This window comes from Hydra vulgaris, chromosome 09 (genome assembly GCF_038396675.1).
Source record: "Hydra vulgaris chromosome 09, alternate assembly HydraT2T_AEP".
NCBI lineage: Eukaryota > Metazoa > Cnidaria > Hydrozoa > Anthoathecata > Hydridae > Hydra > Hydra vulgaris.
In genome coordinates this window covers 54220001-54243829 of record NC_088928.1, presented here as the reverse complement: position 1 = coordinate 54243829, position 23829 = coordinate 54220001, and the positions used below count along the sequence as shown (strand labels likewise).

General features: G+C 27.6%; 1 protein-coding gene across 1 annotated transcript in view; it reads left to right on the top strand.

Annotated features, from left to right (window-relative positions):
- LOC136085586 (uncharacterized) overlaps positions 1-23829 on the top strand; it is a 75850-nt gene that overhangs the window by 51824 nt on the left and 197 nt on the right. Inside the window, exons 9-15 of the mRNA XM_065806906.1 lie at positions 1840-1875; positions 5198-5686; positions 13416-13916; positions 17652-17687; positions 21786-22274; positions 22351-22851; positions 23791-23829. The exon at positions 23791-23829 is cut by the window's right edge and continues 197 nt beyond it. Coding sequence (XP_065662978.1) covers positions 1840-1875; positions 5198-5686; positions 13416-13916; positions 17652-17687; positions 21786-22274; positions 22351-22851; positions 23791-23829 — 2091 coding nt within the window. The remainder of the gene's footprint in view (positions 1-1839; positions 1876-5197; positions 5687-13415; positions 13917-17651; positions 17688-21785; positions 22275-22350; positions 22852-23790) is intronic.

The window sequence follows — 23829 nt, the reverse complement described above, 5'->3', positions numbered from 1 at the left end:
ATCAATAAAAATGTAATTTGTTATCTTATATGTTTATCATGTAATAAACAAGCCACATGTACTGGTAAAAGTAATAATTTAAGATAAGGTATAAACAGACATATTTCTACTTTCAAAACGGGCCTATCCACTGATAAATTAGACAACCATGTTTGTACCTATCAATGTGACCATAAAATTATTTTTGAACCTTTTTTCCAACTTTTTGTCTTCCTTGAACTTAACAATAAGTGTTTTTTATCATCATATGAAAAGCATTTACATAATCAAAACCATGATACATTTAATTATGTTTTCTGTATCAAAACAAAGTTTTAACAACTTCAACAGATTTTACATGTCTGAGTCTTATCCGTTGGTATTTTTTTAAACTATTAGCTAGAATATTGAAAGTTATCATAAGTCTGATGAAATATAGGGTTCAAGATGTAGTGGTTGGCCTTTTTTTTAACCCCCTCCCTCCTCCCTGGCTATTTGAAGAATTTTAGCTTTGATTCTATTTGTTTTTACATCTTATTCGATCTCCCTTTAAATTGAATAACTTTAACTACTTTTATGTAGTGATGGATGTAAGAAGATCCTAACGCCAGCAGCATGGTTAATGGCTCCAAATATTTTACCATGAATTTAATACCACCTTTGCAGCGGCTCGTAATCAGTATGAATGGACATCTGCCAATGGTCTTGATGATCCTAAAAGTGTAAATTAATCAATAAACTGTCAAAGAACAAAAGAAAGTCTAACAAAATTGGAATGGTTATAAATTGGGCCTCACCGCTACTGTGTTTAAAAACCGCGTATTTTTTAGTTTCTTAACAAATTATAAATTCTTAAGTACCACCTGTTAATAAATATAAAAATAATAAAAATGGGTTACTTTTTAGCGGTAGCAGGGTGATTAAGATGATTGCACATTTGTCTACATTGAAACCTAATAGCCATTTTTTTTAAACATTCAAATACATCCTTTTCCTGTAACTCTGTAACTGACTTTTATGTTGAAAAATATTTTTAGTTATTACTCGTGGTTTTATGTAGCTTAGACATGCTTTAATCTATTTTAACAGTTTTCCTGGTAATCTTTTGTTTGACATTGTATCAATAGCTTTTGTAAAATCTAAATAAACATCAATTCGGTTACCATTTGCTAAAGCTTTTTAGCTAAAATTTAGTTTTTCTATCAAATTTGTAGTGAAAGATTTTCCTCTGACTTTTTCCTCTAATTTTCAACTTTTTCCTCTAATTTTTATTTTATAATGATCAAATAAAAGTTATTACTGATAGCATACTTTATGATCATTTCAAATTATCACATTTATCAATAAGTTCTTTTTACTTCTTGATAATTCTTCAGCAATCTGTCCATTAACTTCATTGTTTTTTTTTTAGTTTTGCAAGTTAAAAATAAATAAGTATTTAATTAAGTTTTTTAAAGTTTACAATTTGACCTTTCTAAAATAAAAGATTTACTTTCTAAAATAAAAGATTTACCAAATTTTATTGCTAAAGATCTTTTAAATTAAATTTGCTTTAATGTTTCCTTAAAACTTTATTTCTTTTTCTTTTTTAGTTTTCAAAATCTTGTTTTTTATATTTGATTTGTTCGATTACTTTTAAACATTTAAGAAGCTCCATAAGTTTTCCAAAACAAATATTATTGTCAGTTCTACAAATATCTTACACAAACTGATTATCTTTGAATGTGTTGAAAGGGAATCTTTTATTATTTTTATTTACTGTTGTTTACTTTTTAATAATGTTGTATCAATTTGAAAATTTTTTAAAAATTTTATTCATTTAGAAGAACTTTTTTTGTGTTTCCATAATTTTATTTATAGATAGCAGCATGCAACCTATTGTTGTTCTTCCTTCAGGTATATATATTTTTTTGTTTTGTTATATTTGATGTAGGCAATCTGCGGTGCTTAAACTAGACTGAGCAATGAAAGCCCACAGAAAAATATGTAACATTTCTATTGAAAAAATTATCATATAAAGGAGGATAAGTATGAAAAACAAAGAAAAACAAACAGATGTTCAGAATTGACACAGATCTATTTAAGGAGAAAAACCTTATACAAAAATCACAGTTGACAGTAATTTTGTCGTTAAAGTATACCTAAAACAAACAGAGCACATAAGCAAAATATACTAAAAATTAACTATAAATCTTCATTAAATACAAAAGTTTAACTTACTTAAAAACAAATATATATGCATATATACGCATAGATAAACCAATATTTAAAATAAACAAAATAAAATGATAGGAGGTATAAGATATGGAAAATTATTGTTGCAAATTTGTAAAGCTCATATATTTTCAATGAAATAATATGGAAAGTAAGAAATGTGAATTCAATATCAAATAACATAACAAAATGAAAAATAATTAAATTAAAATATTAAACATTAATAAACAAAAACAAAAATAAAAATAAGCACTTACCATATTGTTTGTAGAAAATTGGTTGAAATAAATAAATAGAAAATAATAAACAATAAAATGATAAGTTCTAATAAAAAAAAACTCAAAATACTATATGACACCGCCAACTAATAAAATAAAACTTTATTATAATCACAACTAGCCTAACTTTTTGGAGAAATACACCCTAGCTGATAAAATTCAGAAATTTATGCAAATTTGGAAAAACAACAAAACCATACATAGTTTACAAAAAACCTAACGCTGTCATAGTTACATAGATCAAACTTTGCTAACCAACCAAATATATAACATAGTGAACAACCCGCAAAACTAGAATTAGTCTTAATTCAAATAGACAATAGAAATAACTTAATAAACAAACAAATGTATTATTGTAGCCCCCTCCCCCCTCCAAAAAAAAAAAATCTTATGATCTTAAAAAATAAAACAAAATAAAATAATAACAACAATAATAACAACAGCGTAATAATAATAACAACAAGCGAAACCCACTACAATAAAAAATGTCAAAAAAATCCATGTAAGGTGCAAAAGAAAAGGAAAAAATAGCTCATCTGTATTATCTGTACCTCAGAAGTCAAAGTTTAGTTGTCACATTTTAGAAATTGTTCAGGAGAGAGGAAATAGTAAAATAATTAGTCTTTATTGGCTTATTATGATTAGGTTTATGTAATTTTTTTCATGTTTTATTTGTCTTAAGGCACATGAAATATTAATATATAAATATAAAAAATTGTTTCTGGACATCAGTCGTTTTTCCTTTGAACATTATGGGGACACTAGACCTCTTATATTGGCCTAACTTTGTTTCACATTGTCGTAGGACAACAGTCTTTATACCACTGCGTAGATACTGAAAAAACTAAAATGGTCTCATACATAACTCATTTTCACAAAAACTGGACAACCTATCTTTGACTTTTGAGGTACAGATATATATATATATATATATATATATATATATATATATATATATATATATATATATATATATACATATATATATATATATATATATGTATATATATATATATATATATATATATATATATATATATATATATATATATATATTAAACAAATTCTTAAATCGATTAAAATGTCTTTTATCTAGACTTTATGTTGGTAAAAACAACAGTTGGTACTATTATTGTTTTCAGATCGTTGTCTTAATAGTTGCCAATGTTTACTTATTATGTTCCTTATTTTTCTTACTTTATTACTATAGGTTATTATAACAGGTAAGACCCTTTTCTTTTCTTCTTTTCTTTTCTCGTATAAAAGTTAGTGTTAAGTATAGCCTATAGCTTTTTTAATAGAAGTGTTTATAACTTCTATTAAAAAAGCTATAATTTATAAATTCTATTATGGGATTTTCCACGAACTTTCGCAATCTTTGCTAAAGTCTTAAGCTTATATTAATGATTTATTGGCAGGATGACAACCCCACAAATTATGAGGACACAAAGATAATTTGTAGTATTTTTGCTGCACTTTACACAATATTCTTACTCAAAATGCAATTTAATTTGGCAGCACTTTTATGAGGATCTCCTTTTAATTGTTTTAACAAAATTCTGTTTTGATGTTCAGTGGTTATCTTTGGTGTTCCTGAACGATGCTTGTTTTCAAGAGTATTAAGGTTTCTATGCATATATCATAAAGCTCAGAAAATTATTTATAAAGAATCTTTTTCTCCATAGCACAATTCCTTTTTTTTTCAGTAAATATTTAGATATATGTATAATTTTATTAAGTTTTTTAAATGAAATTTTGATTTGTTTTTATGGCGCTGTTTATAAACTTTAGCACGATTATATTATCAATAAAATTTTAATTTCTTCTGCCTTTACAAGTTAATATTTTCATGCTATTAAGTATACACTAGAGGAAAAATTTATAAAACTTTTATTCATTTTCAGTAAAAAGTTAAAAAGTTATGAAGGAAAGAACTCAAAAAATTTATCTGTTTATAAACTTTTTACTGTATGTTGGGATGTCATTTTATTCTTTTTTTAAAATCCATTAAGACTGAATAGTAGCATTTCAAAAGAAATGCTAGTATTCAGTCATTTTTAAACTTTTTTGAAAAATAGAAATGCTAGTATTCACCATTTTTAAACTTTTTTGAAGAAAGTTTTGTGGGCTAACTAGTCACAATATTGAGAAATTCGATTGAGCTCATAAAGCGTGAAAAACCATTTATTTTAAAAATGAATAACAAGCCCAAACATGTCAAAAAATTAAAAATAATTTTTTATCCTGAAAACATAACTGGAAAAGCTTGCCTAAAGTCCTAGTCTCAATCTAGTTTTTGTATCTAAAGGCTGGCACCAGGCTATTTTGTATCAAAAAGTTGGCACCTGATGTCTCAAAAAGAATGAAGAGCTGGAGACCATGCTCCAATAAGTTTAGACTTAAATTGTTATAGAAATAACAAAGAAAGTAGTTGAATCAATGCAAAATCAACTTGCAAAAGTCATTAAAGTTAATTGTAGGCTAAATCCATACAAAAAGTCATAAAAAAAAGTTTCTTAGTGAAAATTTTGATTTAAAAGTTCCAAAGAAAGTTATGCTGTTTAAATTTGATTTCAGAATAGTCATTAATTTTTTTTTATCATTACTCGCAAAAGTTTATTCTCCTTTTTTTTATTTTTATTTTTCTAATTCTGTATAAGATTATTATTAGTTATTTTAGGTTTAAATTTATTTGGGCTTATATTTTAGATATTGTTTTTATTTAGATTATATACTCCACAGTAAAGAGTTTACCATTATTCATGGTTCATTAGTTGGAACTCTCAAAGTTTTAAAGAAAGTTTACACTGTGTTTTTCAATGTAAAACCCACTAATTACACTAGGGGTTTAAAAAGTGTTCTTCATATAACTTTGGGTGATAATAACGAAGTTTATGGTGACAGAAACCCTGGTGTTTGGTTTCATGAAGATGGTTCTGGTAAACTTGTGATTTTTGCTGCAGTGAATGGAAGTACAACATTCTACATTGAAACACCTCCTCTAAGGTTAGGTGTATGGTCTTATATTACAATATGTCAAAGTTATTTAGAAAGTAAATATTGGTTTTCTGTTTTTTTAAATGGAATCAATATAATTAGAACAGAAAATTCTGATGCTAGAGATTTTAAAAATATGAAAGTGTATGCATCAGATTGTTGGTATGATGCTCAAGATGGTTACATCACTGATCTACTAGTCATTAATGGACATGCTGGTAAGAATAACAAATAATTTTTTTTAGTTATTAACAGTAATAGAAATATAAACAACATTGTTTTTAACAGGCCTCAATGTTATTATCAGATTTTGTTTCATAACACATTTTTCAGCAATTTAAATTACTTTTTTTAAATTTAAATTTGTTTCCTTTAGAAAAGGGGAGAAATTTTTTTAGGTGGGTTAGAATAAACCACTCAGTGGTTGACATTTTTTTTACCTAGTCTTATATAAATAATAATTTCTTACTCATGATTAATGATTGATCTTTATGTTTTATTGTATAAAGGGGTAGTTCCTCTTTATAATACACTTAGAGTAAATGATGTTGGATAATAAATAAAGGAGTTATAGCCCCCTAAATATCAAAATGGGAAACACAGGACAACATTTTAAGATTGTCTTCTCCAGTATTCGACACTTAAAAATATTTTTAAAATTCTTTAAACACAAGTACTAAAGATACAGCAAAACGAAAAAGTTTTTTATAGGTTACAACATAAACTATAAAAAACATACTTTGAAGAAAACATTTAAAAGTTTGTTTTTCACATTTTACTCCAAGGTTTGGAATTAATCTTCAAGGGAATTAGTGTCTTTCAATCTTTAACGATTGTGCAAATGGAGCTTTACAAGTATTAATGATTGTCCAAAGGGTATTATTGAGCAGCAATCATAACATTTAAGAAAACAATAATTTTTTTAAGTAACTCTCTAGAAACCTTAGCAAATTGAAACATTTTTTTCAGTCGATGACTTGAATGCAATGTTGTCAAAGACTGGAATAAAATTCAATAACTTAAAGAAGTGTTTGTTTCAAACATAAAACACTGGCACAAGTCACATAAATTACTAAATTGTTGCTCAGAGCCCCTATTAAACAATAAAATAATGATTGTAAATTTTTATTTTTAATTTTATTATGTCGAATACTGGGAAGCATATGTTTCCCAGTATTCGACACTAAAAAGGGATTAGAAGGTAGAAGGGATGTCAAAGACTGGAAGATTCTTGTTATGTAACAAGTATCTTCCATTCTTTGACATCCCTTCTACCTTCTACTCCCTTTTTAGTGTTATAATTTTAAAGTACATTCATTTTATCTGTTTCTGAGCCAGCATAAAAAAGAAAAAACTTTAGTTACATTACATTTTTCAGTTATTAGAAAACAAAGAATAAAGTTGAAGACTAAGGAAATTGATAGAAAACTTGAAAAGTTAAAGGAATATGAGTCAGGAAAACATGGAAATAGGAGTTCCAAAGCATTAAAGTGCAGGGTGCAAAAAAAAACGAGATGAATAAATATATTTAGAGTATGAAAGGACAGATACAGTAAAAGGAACTTTGCTGAATGACCAGTTAAGTAAGAATGAGTTTTGGTTGATAAAACTGGAAATGATGGCTCTTTTGAGTAGCAACCATGATTGAAAGGAGTATTAGATGCAACTTTATGATGATGAGAAAGAGGTTTAAATGAGATAAAGCAAAACAAACAGATAAAGCAAGTCTAGCTATGATTACAATGCGTTTTTGTAGTTTGTCTCTTTTGGACCTTGTCTAGAGGAGAAAAAGCATCATTAGAATAATCAGCCCATATATGACAACATAACTCTAAACAGAGACAAATAAGAGATTTATAGAAGAAGAGAATGGAATCAGGAGTAAGTTAATGGCGAGCACAATAAAGAGAATCAACCTAAGCAGATTCTATGCAATGAATTGTGCGTATAGTTCCCATGAAATGTAAGTAGTGAACAATAATTTAAGAAGAATGCAGTGAATGATAAAAGGTGATGTAAAGAAGATGACTCAGATAGATAGTTGTCATCAAATAATATTGGAATAATTGAGTTTTGTTGGAGTTAAAATTTGCAATTCACTGTAAGCCCAAACTGTTACAAAAAAGAGATCAGATTCAAGATTTACTACCTTGATGTGCCTCCTACATAACCTCCTGGATCCAGGCAAAAATAGAAGTTTTTATTTCTTCTCATTGGTTCTAAATCAAACCTTATTCTACTTTGTCAATTTCACCATTTTGTGCAGCTGCTATATCTAATTGTAATCATTTTTTTCAAAAGAACAGCTTTCTTAAGAACAAAGACCTATTTATTATTGCAAGAAATCAATGTAAAATGGTGCTGTCTGATGTTATGCTCCATTATTCCCAGTGAACCGTTTGCAAAGATCTCTTCTTCTAATTTGACTCTTGAATCTTATGGCTATACTCTTCCTTTCATTCCAGTTAAACAGGTCAACCCATTGTTAGACATTCAAATCACTCCAGCTTCCATTGCTAAAGTCATAACTCAATTTAACTCTTCTATGGCTTGTGGTCTAGATGACATTCCTGTCATAGTCTTACAAAAGTGTTTTCCAGAACTCCTTCAGTTCTAAACTATTTAATAAGTGCTTTTTCTACTTGCTGAAAAATGACATCTGTGGTTCCAATTTTTAAAAACTTTGGAGAACATTCTGACCATCCACCCCCTTACTTCCAACTATCATTCAATCAGTCTTCTTTAATTTATTAGCAAGATTTTTGATTCTTTGATCTACAAATTTCATCATACAATTTTGAGTCAACTAACTTATTGTAAAACAATCACTTTTTAATCTACTTGCTCTACGACTGACTTGGTAACTTCTGTGGCTAAAATATTTTATCCTGCATTTGATGGAGACAACAAAGCTAGAGCTATTGCTCTTGAAGTATCTAAAACCTTATGATAAAATTTAGCATGTTAGTCTTCTCCATAAGTTTGCTTCATTTGTTGAGAGCAGCTATAGCACGGTGGTTGCGTACTTATTTTGAAACATTGGTTAGAAAAGAGGCGTGAACTTCCAATTAAATGCTCAACTTGGTGCTCTGTGATAATACCGTAAGGACTTCTAGGACACCCTAATAAACAAAAAAAAAAATATAGGTGAAAGTTTTTGATATTATTAAATCGTGTCTTTCTAACTGCTTTATAAAAGTTATCCTCAAAGACCAACACTCTTCTTCATTTCCAGTAACTTTTGGAGTATACCTTGGTCATATTTTGTTTCTCATCTACCATATTGATCTACCTGAAAATCTTGCATCTAAAGTAGATCTATTTGCTGACAACTTAATTTTATACTCCTGTCATGTCAAAATGTCTTCTCTTTTGGAAACCTTATATACAATTGATTGCTAAGTTAGCATCAGGTAGGGTTGCTTTTTTTTATTGTGCTCACCACTTTCTTACTCCTGATTCCATTCTTTACCTCTACAAATCTCTTATTTTTCCATGTATGGAATACTGTTGCCATATTAGTTCTTCTAATGATGCTTTTTCTCTTCTAGACAAGGTCTAAAAATGCACTATAAGTTAGTTTGACTTGCTCTATCTGCCATGTTTGAGCCTCTTTTCAACAAATACCATCATGGTTGCTGCTCAAAGGAGCTATCATCTAGTTACATCAATTAAAACTTGTTCTCACTTGACTCATCATTCATCATTATAAGTCTTATAACTTTACTGTATTTCCTGCATTCTCTAAAAACTTTTATTCGTCTATTTTTTTACTTGCACTCTATCCCTTTAATACTCTCTCTCATCTTCACATTTCCCTGATTTATACAACCTAAAAATTTTTAAGTCTTCTGTCAACCATTTTCTTGCTCTTTAACTCTTTTGTTTTCTAGTAATTCCCAACTTAATAGTTGTTGCTTGCAGCCTTGTTGAGAGTAAATTAGAATTAAAAAAAAAAAAAACTGCCCTAAGCATTTGAAAAACGAAGACCTTTTGTCAAGACAAATATAAAGTAAAGTTGTCATCAAATAGAGCTGTTTTAAATGTAAGATTATCAGGATAATCATTAATGCATATTAGAAACAATACAGGACCCAGACAAGAACCTTTTAGTTACCCTAGAAGTTATTGGAAATAAAGAAGATAATTGTAATACTGAGGTTTCCAAGATAATTGTAATACTGAGGTTAGAAAGAAATGATTTAATAATCTCAAAATTAGAAGAAAAATTCTTTGCTATTAGTTAATGTTAGACCCACAAATTTAAGATGGAATGATTGATTCGCTTTGTTAATGACACTGTTGAAGAGTTTCAAAAAATCTCTAGAGTCTTACTTCTGCTGCTAGAAACCATTGTAAAAAGGTTTTGTCTAACACCAAAAACCGATAACCATAAGTCACAAAATCTCATATTTTTTGACTTAAAATTAAACTCTTATGACTTCTGGTAAATCTTTAACAGTATCTATAATAAAGACAAATCTGTTATTCTACCTCTCTTGTATGGTTCAGATATTGATACCTTAACTAAAGACAAAGCTAAATTGTTTGCTATGAACTTCTCATCAATATTATCTCTTGATTCCACTAGTTGCGTTCTACTGGATATAGACAACAAACAGGTTAATCCATTGCCTGACCTTCGCATAACTCTAGCTTCTGTATCTAAAATGATTTTCTGCTTAGACTCTTCTACAGCTTATGGTTCGGACAACATACCTGTTATAGTCTTGCAGAAGTGTTCTCTGGAGCTGTCGTCTATACTTTTAAAACTATTTAATAAGTGCTTATCTTGTTTTCCAGCATGCTGGAAAGCAGCATTTGTTACCCCTATTTTCAAAAGTTCTGGAGAGCAATCTGACTCGTATAACTACTGTCCCACTAGCCTTCTTACTGTCATAAAGTTTTTGAATCTTTAATTAATAAACAGTTATTCTTTTATCTTAAATCTAATAACTTACTTTCTGATCATCAATATTGATATCAATCTCCTCATTCTACTGCTGATTTTTTAACAGTAATAACTGATAGGTTTTATTGTGCATTAGATAGATGTGGAAAGGTTAAGGCTATCACTCTTGACATTTCTAAGGCTTTTAATAAAGTTTGGTATGTTGGTCTTCTCCATAAGCATTCGTATTACAGTGTATCTGGTAACATTATTGAATCTTTCTTTTCCAATTGTAGTATAAAAGTTGTCCTCGATGGACTGCACTCTTTTTCATATTCTGTAACTTCAGGAGTTCCTCAAGGTTCAGTCCTTAGCCCTACACTCTTTTTAATTTATGTTAACAATCTTCCTGATATTCTCACATCTAAGGTGGCATTGCTTGGTGATGATACTACCATTTATTCTTGTCTTGATAAGAAGCCAACACTCTCTGATTGCTTGGAGGGGGCATTTGAGCTTGAAAAGGATCTCACTCCTGCTGCAGCATGGGGCTCTCAATGGCTGTTAAACTTTAACTCTGATAAAACTCAATTTTTTTCAGCTAATCGTTATCGCAATAATCTAGATTATTCCTATATTTATAAATGGTAATGTGCTAAATGAGTCATCTACCCTCCATCATCTAGGATTAACTCTTACTTCCAATCTTTCTTGGAAACCATATATTAAATTGATTGCAAAATTAGCATCTAAGGTTGCATCTCTTTATCGTGCTTGCCTTATTTTTACTCTGGATTCTATTATTTTTCCCTATAAATCTCATTTTTGTCCTTCTATGGAATACTGTTGCAATATCTGGGGCAGATCTTCTAATGATGCCCTTTCACTTTTAGACTAGGTGCAAAAACACATTATAAACATAGTTGGAACTGCTCTTGAAGCCAACCTCCAACCATTATCACATCGTCGTAATGTTGCTTCTCTTTCTTTTTTTTATAAATACTTTAATGGGCACTGCTCTAAAGAGCTAACATCTCTTGTGCTATCTACTAAAATTCATTCTTGTGTTACTCATCATTCAATTAAGTTTAATCCTTTTACGGTGACTGTTCCTTAGTGCTCCAAAAATTCTTATTGGTCTAGTTTTTTCCTTTGAACATCAGTTTTTTAGAATTCCTTTTCTTCATCTTGTTTTCCATATTCATATAATTTGTACTCTTTTAAGTTTTTTGTTAATCATTATCTTGCTCTATAAATTTAATCTTTTCTCTTCCAGTCACTTCCAACTCTATTAGTGGTTGTTTGTATCCTTGTTCGAAGTGAAGATGTTGAGAAAAAAATATGTTCAAAAAAAAAAAGTTTTTAAATAACAGAGGTAAGATTAAACAGAGGTAAACTGTTTCGCTTTAAATTCAATTATTTAAAAAAGTTATTATTTAATAGAGAATTTTATATGCAAATGCATGTTCAAAGTTCAGTAATAGTATTTTTAAAGTTTTTTAATTTTAATTTTAATTTTTATAGAATTCAATCAATGACTCAGGCTAAAGTTTTGATGTTTAAACAATTTTCAGTTTTGTTCAATTAATTTATCAAATAATTTTGAATAATTTAATTGGTTTTTTAATTGATTTAACATTATGCCTGTAAATTGTTTGTTGTTTGCTGAAATTCGGTTGAAATTTTGTTAAAATACCTGCAAATTGCATAGTTAGTATAATTTATAGCATAGTTGTTGCACCCCTACCATTGTAGTTGCAAAGTTTCAAAAAAATTGAAATTTTGAAATTTTATTCTACACGAGAGTTTTCTTATTTAATATAAAGAACTTTTCTAAAATTTTTAGCTAGTTGGAAAAGATTTAGGAATCAAAAAAAATTTAAACTTTTCAAGTACATTGTCATAAATTTAATATATTTTGTTTGATATTATATTTATACTTTGATTATTTTATAATTTTATAATTCTGCAACTGTCCTTTACAGCAAGATTTTCTTTGGCGTGGTAGAGTGGAGGTAACAGATGACATCACTATTTATCTAGTAAATGAAAAGGTCTATAAGTATCTTACGATATTCGATAATCAAATATAGGTGTAACTAAACTTGTATAAACTGTTTTGATATTTATAACAATTAAAGTTCACTTCACATTAAGCAGAACTATAAATACTAAAGTTAATTTAACTTGAGTAAAATTAACTATATAACTGGTTAAATGACAGATTTAACTAGTTATATACTTAATTTTATTCAATTAAAAATGAAATTAAAAACACTGTCATCAAGAAAAACAATGAGTTCATCATTTTAGTTTAAAAACAACAGTTGTCAATAAATCTCAATATGCTACTGATAAATTTATATTATTACACCAATCAATATAACAAATAATTCTTTTTAATTATTTATTCATTGTATCTCACTAATATTAGTGCTCATGCTTGCAAAGTGTTTTTTTTGTATGCAACATGTTTACTTATTAACATTTTGTCTTTTTTATTTTGTTCTATTTTCTCTGTGAGTAAGCTTGTAAAATCTTTAAATTTTAAATAACTCTTTAAATCATTAAATCTTCAAATCAATAATTAAAGATGATGGTGCTAAGCCAGCACACATCTTCCATTCTTATATTCTAATAGCCATTTGATACTCCCGATCTAACAATAATAGATTCAGTTTTTTTTAGGATAGGTCTTAAGTGAATCTTGCTGGGAACAATAATGTGAAGAGTTTTCTTTTGTAGACAATTAAGTTACATAATTTTTTTTGATATACTATTTCCACAAACATCAACACCATACATTAAATTGCTTATAATTAAACTATTGCATAAAACAACTTAGATTTACAAGGCAATAGTTGGTTAAACTTTCTAAATAGGTAGATGCCTTTACTTATCTTTTTTGATGCTTGTATTACATAGTTTTTTAGTTGTAAAATCTTGGTAGTAATACATTTATTTTTATTTAAATATAAGAAATTTATAGAAATAGTAAGAAATATAAAAAGTATAAAGTAAAAATAGATTTATATGTTAATTAAATCATGTTTTAGAACAACTTGTTGGTAATGAAAAAACTCGATTAGAAAAAGGAAAGATTATTGCTGAAATACCGAAGCTCAATGAAGAATATTTAATTTCATTTGATTTTTATCCTAATAATTTTTTTTCTGATTGGCGTAATATTGTTCATTTCACTATTGGTTCTGATTATGAGAATTATGGTGATAGAACTCCTGGTATCTGGTTTGAACCCGGATCGAGCAATAAAAAAATTCATATTTCAGCGCCAATCAATGATAACTCTAATTACATATTTAGCACTTTAATACTGAATTTAATTCTAAAAAATCAGTGGTCAAATATTAAAGTTGCTCAAATTTTGTTAAACAAGCTATATATATTTACAATCATCATTAATGGAACTGTTGTCGTGGAAAAAGTAAACTACAAATATCAAAGTTTTGATAATGTAAAAGTATATGCATCAGATCCTTGGTATGAAGCTCAATACGGTTTTATAAAAAACTTTTTTGTAATCAATGGCATATCAAGTAAGTTTTAAAAAGTATAAATAAGTAATAAAGCTTTCTTTTTTTTAATAAATGATAAATGAAATTATTGCAAATAATTTATTAGTAAATATTAGTTTGTTTAAAAACATGTTATATATTATGTGGTAGAGAATTTGGTATAGGCCATATTATATATTATGCGGTTGTGTTGGAGTGATAGAGCACACTCTTTCTAAGGCAGAAGTTCCAAGTTGGATCCCCACTATGTTTCCTGTAGTACTGTGCTCAGCTTATTTTTCCAGGCAGCTGCTTTGTTTTTCAAAGTTTACACTTTGGAGTTAAAAAATGTGAGAGAGTTGAAATAACAAAAAATAAAAAAAAGCACCTTTGACTAGAGTGGCTTCTTGTTATGTTTAGTATTTTTAGTTGTTTCTTCATATAAAATTTCTGAATGCTGGTAATAGCTTTGCAGCTCTGTGTTGTATTTTTCTATTTCTTCAATATCACTTTTTTTGGGATTGAGACCTTAATGATGTTGCAAATTCTATAACTGCTTTTATGAATATTCTATAACTGGTGTAATGAATGTTCTATAACTGGTGTAATGAATGTTCTATAACTAGTGTAATAAATGTTCTATAACTGGTGTAGTGAATGTTAGCATTATTAGATTTTTTATGCATATATAACTGAAAGTCTTTTTAATCAATTAGAGTTTTTGCATTGCAAATTTCTATGTCTTTTCCATTTTAAACTGTTTGAGAATTTTGCACATAAATCTCTTAATAGTTTGTTTCTTTTAATTTTAGATCTTCTATTTTGTGCTCTACTTGTTTGAACCATGATGAATGATTTCTCATTTGAATTTATTGACTAAATCTGTTTTTAATTCTTCTTCACTCCCAATTTTTGCTAATATTTTAATGTCAACAGTATACATGTTTTTATAATTTAGATTACATTTTTCATATTTTCTAGTAGGTCATTTACTATATCATAAATAATGGAATAAAAAAATTGACTTTCAGGTTGAAAAATATTATTAGTTTTTACTTGTGGTTTTCTGTAGCTTAGACATGCTTTAATCTTTTTTAACAGTTTTCCTTATCTTCTGTAAGCTGCTAGTTTGATTGATATTTAGGGTTTCTCATTTTCCATAAATTTAGCATCCCGGGATTCCTAGCCTGTAACTTATTTATCCTGGGATTTCCTGGCATAATTTTTAATATAATAACAAGCGGTTTCTGACACAAATTTATCTTAGCATGCTTATCTATATTAATATTTAAAATAAAATATTGTTTTAAAAAATATAAATAATCAATTGATTTGTCACTTAATTGTGAACAAATTCTTTCTAAACTTTCACTACGCTTTTCAGTTGCCTCAAAAAGTTTGATTTCTTTTATGAGGTTTTTTAAAATGCTAATGTCTTCTAGAGTTGCTTTTTCTACATATCGATCATTGCTATTAGTATGCATGTTTTTACTTTAAGGAATCTTTCTAGCATTGCAACAAGACTGTTCCACCTTGTTTTGACATCTAATATCAGCTTCAGTTCTTTATGAAACATAGATTTTACCTAGATTTGTAAAATGTCATTTTTAAGAGGTGATTTGCGGAACATTCAAGCCACTTTTCGAACGTTCTGAATTGTTAAGGTTATATTTAAGCTATTTTGTAAATCATCAATAAATGTAAAGCCTGTTGAGCTGTATGACTCATCATTACAGTCAAATACATCATCAAACTCATTGTAATCACTCAAAATTTTCTCGGATTCAAGTTCAATATATTTTGCTGAAGAGTCTGACTTTTTGTAAAGAACATCACAATTCCAAATGAAGTCCGTGGGCATAACACAGCTGATGTTCAATACCACTTAGCTGTCCAAACTTTTTCATTATGGGTGCTCCTTCAGTGACACTAGCTATGATGTGCTTTTTAATTGATAAATTGAAATCTGGTAGTTTATTTTCAACCAGGTCAACAATTTTTTGTGCAGGAAGTGATCCAGCTATTGGAGTCAATCCCAGGTTCTAAAACTTTGTTAATAAGTGTAAATTTACATTTAAATGACGTCAATTTTTTAAAGACGTATATTTGTCTAACGATAAAGAAAATCGTGACCCACTAGATATTTCTTTTGTTATCTCTAAAACCACAGTTTATTTAGCTAAATCATGTTGTTTCTCTATCATACTCATAACATGGGATGGATTTTTTGGTAATAACATGCCTTTTTCAGACAATGATTTTCTAATGAATTCATATTTTGTTATGGCGTTTATTGAGAAGCCATCCACCATTGCTAGTTTTGACACAATTTCCTCGATAGTCTGCTGTTTAATTTTAATTTCCAAACCAGTATCTTCATGTAGGCGCTTCATATTTAAATCCAAATCTTTGTGTGCGTTTTTTAAATGACAAAAGAGCGCACTTGTCAAAAATCCTTTGCACATTTTCTTTACATTTCACTTTTTGCAAATTGCAGATTTGCCAGATTTTTCTTTACAAAAATACTGTCATGCTATCGATCCATTTACAATTGACATAGTATAACTAAATTGAATCGTAAAACAACTAAAGGTAAAGTTACAAATATTTCTTGCATATGTATGTTATCTTACGTATGACTTTATATGTCTTTGTTTGCCGTTTTTTAAATAAAAAAATTATTAAATCAAACTTACTGTTTTCGTTGCAAGAAATCTTTTTTATTTTTACTCATATTTTATAATAATGAGAAAAAAAAACGTTGCATTGCAAATTGCAATGCATTCTTTGAGTTAGATAGTTTAAGATTTTCAATAACATTTTCTTGTTGTGCTAGGCTTCAATATAAGATATGAACACATAAACACAACTAAATGCAATAATATTTTTCTTATTTTTGGTTGAATTAGTTCAAACAGTTATCATATGTATAATTTTTAAAAAATTATGTTCCAGGATATAAGAGTGATATCCCGGGAAATCCTGGTGCAACTTTTATCCCCGGGATCCTGTTTGAGAAACCCTATTGGTAATCTTTTGTTTAGCACTTTATCGATAGGTTTTGCAAAATCTAAATACACATCAATTGGGTTACCATTTGTTAAAGCTTTTGAGATAAAAGTTTTTCTATCAAATTTATAGTGAAAGATTTTCCTCTGACTTTTTCCTCTAGTTTTTAACTTTTTCCTCTAATTTTTATTTTATAATGATAAATTAAAAGTTATTACTGATAACATACTTATTGATTATTTCAAAATATCACATTTATCAATTAATTCTTTTTACTTCTTGATAATTCTTCCGCAATCTGTCCATTAACTTCAGTGTTTTTTTTTGTTTGTTTTGCAAATTAAAAATAAATAAGTTTTTAATTAAGTTTTTTAAAGTTTACAATTTGGCCTTTCTATAAAAGATTTACCAAATTTTGTTTTTGAAGATCTTCCAAAATAAATTTGTTTCCTTAAAACGTTTCCTTAAAACTTTACATCTTTTTATTTTTTAATTTTCAATTTTTAATTTTTTTTGTATTTATTTTGTTTGGCACTGTGACATTTTTAACAATTTAAGAAGTTCCATAGGTTTTCTAAAGCAAATATTTTTGTCAGCTCTCAAATATCTCACACAAACTTACTATCTTTGAATGTGTTAAAAGAGAATCTTTTATTATTTTTATTTACTGTTATTTGCTTTTTAATAATGTAGTATCAATTTTAAAATATTTTTAAAAATTTTATTTATTTTCAGAACTTTTTTGTGTTTCCATAATTTTGTTTATAGATAGCAGCACGAAACCTATTGTTGTTCTTCCTTCAGGTATTCTTAATAGTGATTTATTGATTTATTAATTATTAAGTGTTTCATAATTTTTTGTTGCACGAGCAGTTTTTTTGTTTTAAAAAAAACATAAAAGATTTTGTTAAACATTTAAATAATAATAATACATGATGCTGTGTTTATTTTAAAATGGACTTTTTTCTGATGTCTTTAAAGTAGCCATTCCACTTCAATGAAAGGACCCTCTAACAAACCACACTAGTTATCACACAATTTCGTTTTTGTCAAACGAAAAAAATATTTGTATAGACTGTTTTTTGTCTGCCAAAGCAGACAAAAAACAGTCTAAACAAATTTTTTATTATCAATATTTTTACAAACAGCTGGTTCTACAGCAAGCATTTCACAACTTATGCACTTATTAAAATCCTTGAGTATTTTCAAAAAGTTCTTGACATTAATCTTGTAGTGTGTTTGTTGATCTACAAAAAGGATTGTTGATCATTCTATCTTCCTAAGTTAACCAGAACACTATGGTATTAGAGGAATTTTTTCTAATGTTTTAACTCATAGTTTATAATAGATTTCAGTTTGTCTCTATTAATGGTAACACATCTTCTTTAGTAAATTGCACTTCAGGTGTACCTCAAGGCTCTGTATGTAGGACCATTGATTTTCCTTGTTTTTAAAAATAATCTTAATCTATTGCTAAAATATGCAACTTCATACCATATTGCTGATGACACTAACTTGCTTGTAATCAACAAATCATTTAAAAAAATAAACAAATACATTATTCGTGATCTATCTAATCTAGTTTAATGGCTTTGGTCTAACAAACTAAATACTAATAAATTAAAATTATCTTATTTAATCTAAGGCAATCTAAAATCAATAAACCCCCTAAATTTCAGACTAAGTGGTCAAAAAATAACTTCTTTTATGTCCTTAAAGTATCTTGTAATCAAATATTTAAATACTTAAAGTATCTTGTAATTCAAATTTATCTTTTTTACATTATCTTAAGGACTTAGCAATAAAACTATGTAGATCAAACAGGATGTTAGCTAAAATTTATCTTCATATTCATCATGAAACTCATCAATATATACCATGCCATTTTTGGATCACATTTTAGGTATGCATGTCAGGTTTAGGAAAAAATCTGCTCCTATAATATTGTACAAATATCCAACTTACAAAACAAGACTTTAAAAATGATATATTCTTAACACTATTATTCTAACCCTGATCATCTTTACTTTCTATTGAAAATACAAATATAGACAAAAATACCAACCCATCACATTTTGTTAGTTAGAGAAAGCTTTTGCTATCATTTTTAATCTGCTATTAACTATAATCTTCATGTACTCATTTTTCTGTAAATTTTGGTCTAAAATCCAGAAAAAATCATGGAATGCTCTATTAAGATTAAAGTTCAAAAGCCACTTTTTTAGTCATTCCATTCACACTTTCAAATTCACACTTTTTTGATCTTCCACTCACACTTCCAAAAACTTTTGTAACGTTTTGAATACAATGTTAACTGAGTTTTTTTTATAGCTTGTACAATACTGTATTTTTTATAGCTTGTACAATACTAAAATAATATAAATATAATGTAATGTAAATATAATATAAATACTTTTCAAATGCTTAAAATTAAAATTTAAAAAATTTAATGTGTTCTTTTTTTACTGTTATTACAAATCAGTTTAAATTACCTGAATGTTTTTGTATGTTTAGATATGTTCCTCAGTGTTTTTGAGCACATTTTAAAATTTCTAAAAGACTGAAGAAAAATAAAACACCATAACAGATTTCTATCATATCTATATACCACCACACACAAACTCTTAGTTGATGTATAAGTACATCTCTACGTTTAGCAGCACATAGTTTTTGCTGTATCATTCAATCCTAAACCTGCTCAGTTTAGTTGTATCAATCTCTTTGGCTCACAAAACTTACAAACATCAAATATTTCAAAATTTTTTTTGTAATAAAAAAATGCAACCATTTTAACAAATATAAAAAGAAATAATGCAAACAGCAGTAGCAAATAATGCATAATTTGCATAATTGTAAGTAGCATAAACTTAGCATGTTGTGCATGCTGGTTGTCAGTTTTTGTTCTAAGAAATATATATTAATTGTACTAGAATTTTATTGATTTTCCGAGTTTCATAAGTTGTGATAGCAATAACATGTTGTTCTTTAAATAGAGTTTTTTTTTTTTTTTAAATATAAAGTTTTTTAAACGTATCGTTTTTGTTGTAGTAGTAAGTTGTTGTTTTTATTGTGATAGTACTTTGCTGTTATTTGTTGTTGTTGTAAATTGTTAATTTTTTTTGTGGTAGTACGTTGCTGTTATTTGTTGTTGTTGTAAATTGTTGATTTTTTTTGTGGTAGTACGTTGCTGTTATTTGTTGTTGTTGTAAATTGTTGATTTTTTTTGTGGTAGTACGTTGCTGTTATTTGTTGTTGTTGTAAATTGTTGATTTTTTTTGTGGTAGTTCGTTGCTGTTATTTGTTGTTGTTGTAAATTGTTGATTTTTTTTGTGGTAGTACGTTGCTGTTGTTTGTTGTAGTTATGAATTGTTAGTTTTTTTTGTGATAGTACATTACTGTTATTTGTGTAGTCGTAAATAGTTGATTTTGCGATAATCAATTTTTAAACTGCTCAAAACTTAATTTAGAACTTTTTTTTTTTTAATTTACTTTAAAACTAAAATTTTAGACAAGATACATAAATGCTTTGTAAACCTAATTAGACCTATTTTATCTGCCAAGGTTGAGCCTCTTTCCCATCGTTGTAAAATTGTGTCTCTTTAACTTTTCTACAAATACTATCATGTTTGCTGCTTAAAGGAGCTATCATATCTAGTTCCATCAACCAAAACTCATTCTTGCTTGACTCATCATTCAGAAAAGTCACATTCTTTTACTGTATTTGTCCCTGCATGCTTTAAAAGCTTTTAATTGTCTAAATAGTGGTTGCTTGTGTAAAAGATAACTACATCTGTCCAACAACATCTGTAGAGTAGTCTAAGATCATCTCTACACTTTTGTTCAAGATCACCTGTGTTTTTTTTTATTCCAACAATATCTGTCCAATATCATCTGGAAATTCAATGATCCCTAACAACATCTTTAGGAAGATGTAACTACATCTGGTAATTTTTCCAAAAAGTCCAATAACATCTGGAAGAATTTCCTGCAGATGTAGTTAAATCTAAAAAAATCTTATATGTTACTACAATTAGTAAAAATAATGCATTTATATTTATTATTTTTTCCAGATGTAAAACACATCTACATCTGAAAAAAATCATATTTGAAACTACATCTGGGTAAAATAATACATTATTTTTTAATAATTTTTTCCAGATGTAACTACATCTGAAAAAAAAACCTAACTACTATCTAACTACATCTGTTTAAAATAATGCATTATAATTTAATATTTTCATAAAATGCTCTAGTTATATTTAATATAATTAAAAAGATGTAACCACATCTGTAAAATTTCCAGATGTAGTGCACAGATGTTGTTATACTTAGGTAATTAAAAAGATGTAACTACATCTGTAGTAATCATATACTTTTTATGCAGATGTTATTTGACATCAATGAAATTTCAGATGTTGTTGGACAGATTTTATTATACCTCAGTGTATTTACAGATGTTGGGCAGATGTAATTATACATCATTATATTTACAGATGTTGTTGGAAAGATGTTACAAGACAGCAAAAACTGATGTTGTTACCCTGACTTGTTGCTTGCAGCCTTGTTGGGAGTAAATTATATTTAAAAAAAATTTCCAAAAATGACTTAAGCTTAAATGAGGCCTGTTTTTATTTGTTTTTTGAAATATAATTTTTTTTTTGGTAGATTTAAGTAACTTATCTATATTGAAAAGCATATCTTCTGATGTTTCTTTATGAAATGAATACAACTTAACTGATATGTTATCAACTTATAATAACTTAATATATTTTTAAATATTAGTTATGTATTATTATTTATGCTTGTATAGAAGTTTTTTTGGTTTCCAAATCTTTTTTGTGTATGATTTTAGAAATAAGTAATATTTTTTAATGCATTTTCTTTTTAACTCTTTTTATTTAGACTATATAATCTTAAAAACGGAATTTACTCTAATGAAAGGTTTATATGTTGGATTTCTCAATGTTATGAAGATGGAATATACCATATCTTTTAGCATAAAGCCCAAAATTTTTACCAAAGGACTAATAAATGTTCTTCATTTTACTTTAACAAAGTCTTTTAGAGATTATGGTTATAGAAATCCTAGTGTTTGGTTTCACCAAGATGGATCTGGAAAGCTTGTTATTTTTCCTGTTAATAATAATAACAGTAATTACAGCATTGAAACAGTTCCTCTGAAGTTAGGTGAATGGTCCTCTGTTAAAATTTATCAAAGTCTAATAAATAATGAATATTGGCTATCTGTTGATTTAAATGGTGTCAATATTCATAGAATGAAAAATGATAAAGCTGTGGAATTAAAACGCATAAAAGTGTATGCATCTGATCCTTGGCATGATGCTTTAAATGGTTCTATTTCTAACATCCAGATTGTTAATGGAAAAATTGGTAAGTGTTGCAAGCATAATTTTTACATATTTTTTATCATCACTTAGTTATATTTCTGTAGTTATATCTCTTATAGATTTCATCATTGACAATGTTCCTGCTAAGTTGTTAAAAGGGAAGATTATTGCTGAGATTCCAAGACTTTCTTTAGAATATATAATTTCTTTTGATCTTAATTCCAAGAAATGCTTCTTTAATAGTTGCAGTGTTGTTAATTTTATATCTGATTTTGATAATAGTAACTATGAAGAAAAAACTCCTGGTGTTTGGTTTAACTATAATAGAGTATTTACCTTTACACTTCCTAACTCTGGTTGTCATCGTGATGTTTTTAACACAGATCCAATCGAGTTAGACCTATGGCAGAATATTGAGATAAGCCAAATTAAAAAACTGAATAGTAAATTAAAAAATTCCGAATATATGTACACTATAAAGGTTAATGAAGAAGTTGTATATTCTGATGTTAATTATGAACCAAAATACTTTAAAAATATCAAAGTATATGCTTCAGATCCATTGTATAAAACTCACGATGGCATAATAAAAAACTTTTTTGTGGTTAATGGCATTTCAAGTAGGTCTTTTTTGTTTGATTTTTCTTTATATGCTATTAGGGCTTCCAGTTCGAACATGTTCAGGTTCGAACGCTTGAACTTTTGCCATTTTTTAAGAGGTTCAAGTTCGAACTTTTTTTCTCTCAAAGTTCAAACATGTATATTTATATTATGTATATAATCATTTTTAACAGTTAAACCAAAATCTTTTTTAAAATGTGACTTATTTAGACAGTTTTCGTTACTCTTAATTTTTGTTGGGCAATACTTTTTTTTAAAAGTAACACTTTCAAAGTCACAAATGGAATATGTAAACAAATGATTTAGAATGTTGCTTTTATGTTTTAAAATTAAAATAGTTGCTTGGGTTACATATTTTTAGTTGTTAAAAAAATACCATGGTGATACCCATAAAATAAATTGTTAAAATCTCTAAATTAAAAAAAAAAGACGAATTAATATAGCTTTGATGAGTTAATAAAATTTTTAGTTGTATGAAATAAAAATAATTGATGCATTTAAAGATGTAACCACAACTAGAAGATTTGAGGCATGGGGCTAATTTGAATTTTCTGAAGAATGACAGAGTTTAAAGAGTAAAATCTGTAAAATTATTCTCAAAACACCTGGCTCAACAACAACAGCTATTACAAGGCATTAAAAAAACAAAAACACAAAATTGAAATTCTTAAATGCAATAACTCACGAAGCAGTAGCAAACATTCCGGTTGCCAAAATACCACGAATTGAAAGTTTTTTCAAGGATGACCATCAAACTCTAACTGAAACTTTGAGTTGACCATCAGCTATTGTTGAAATTAGCTTTTGCACCATTGCTAAAAGTGAAAACAATCAGCATTTTGTGCCAGGGATACCAAATCTCTCAAACCATCTTGACATTAAATACTTCAGGTTAGTCAACAAATAAGTTTTTAGTTCTTTGAAAACAAAACTTGAAGATAAACATAAATTTAGTCTTACATTTGATGAGTATATCG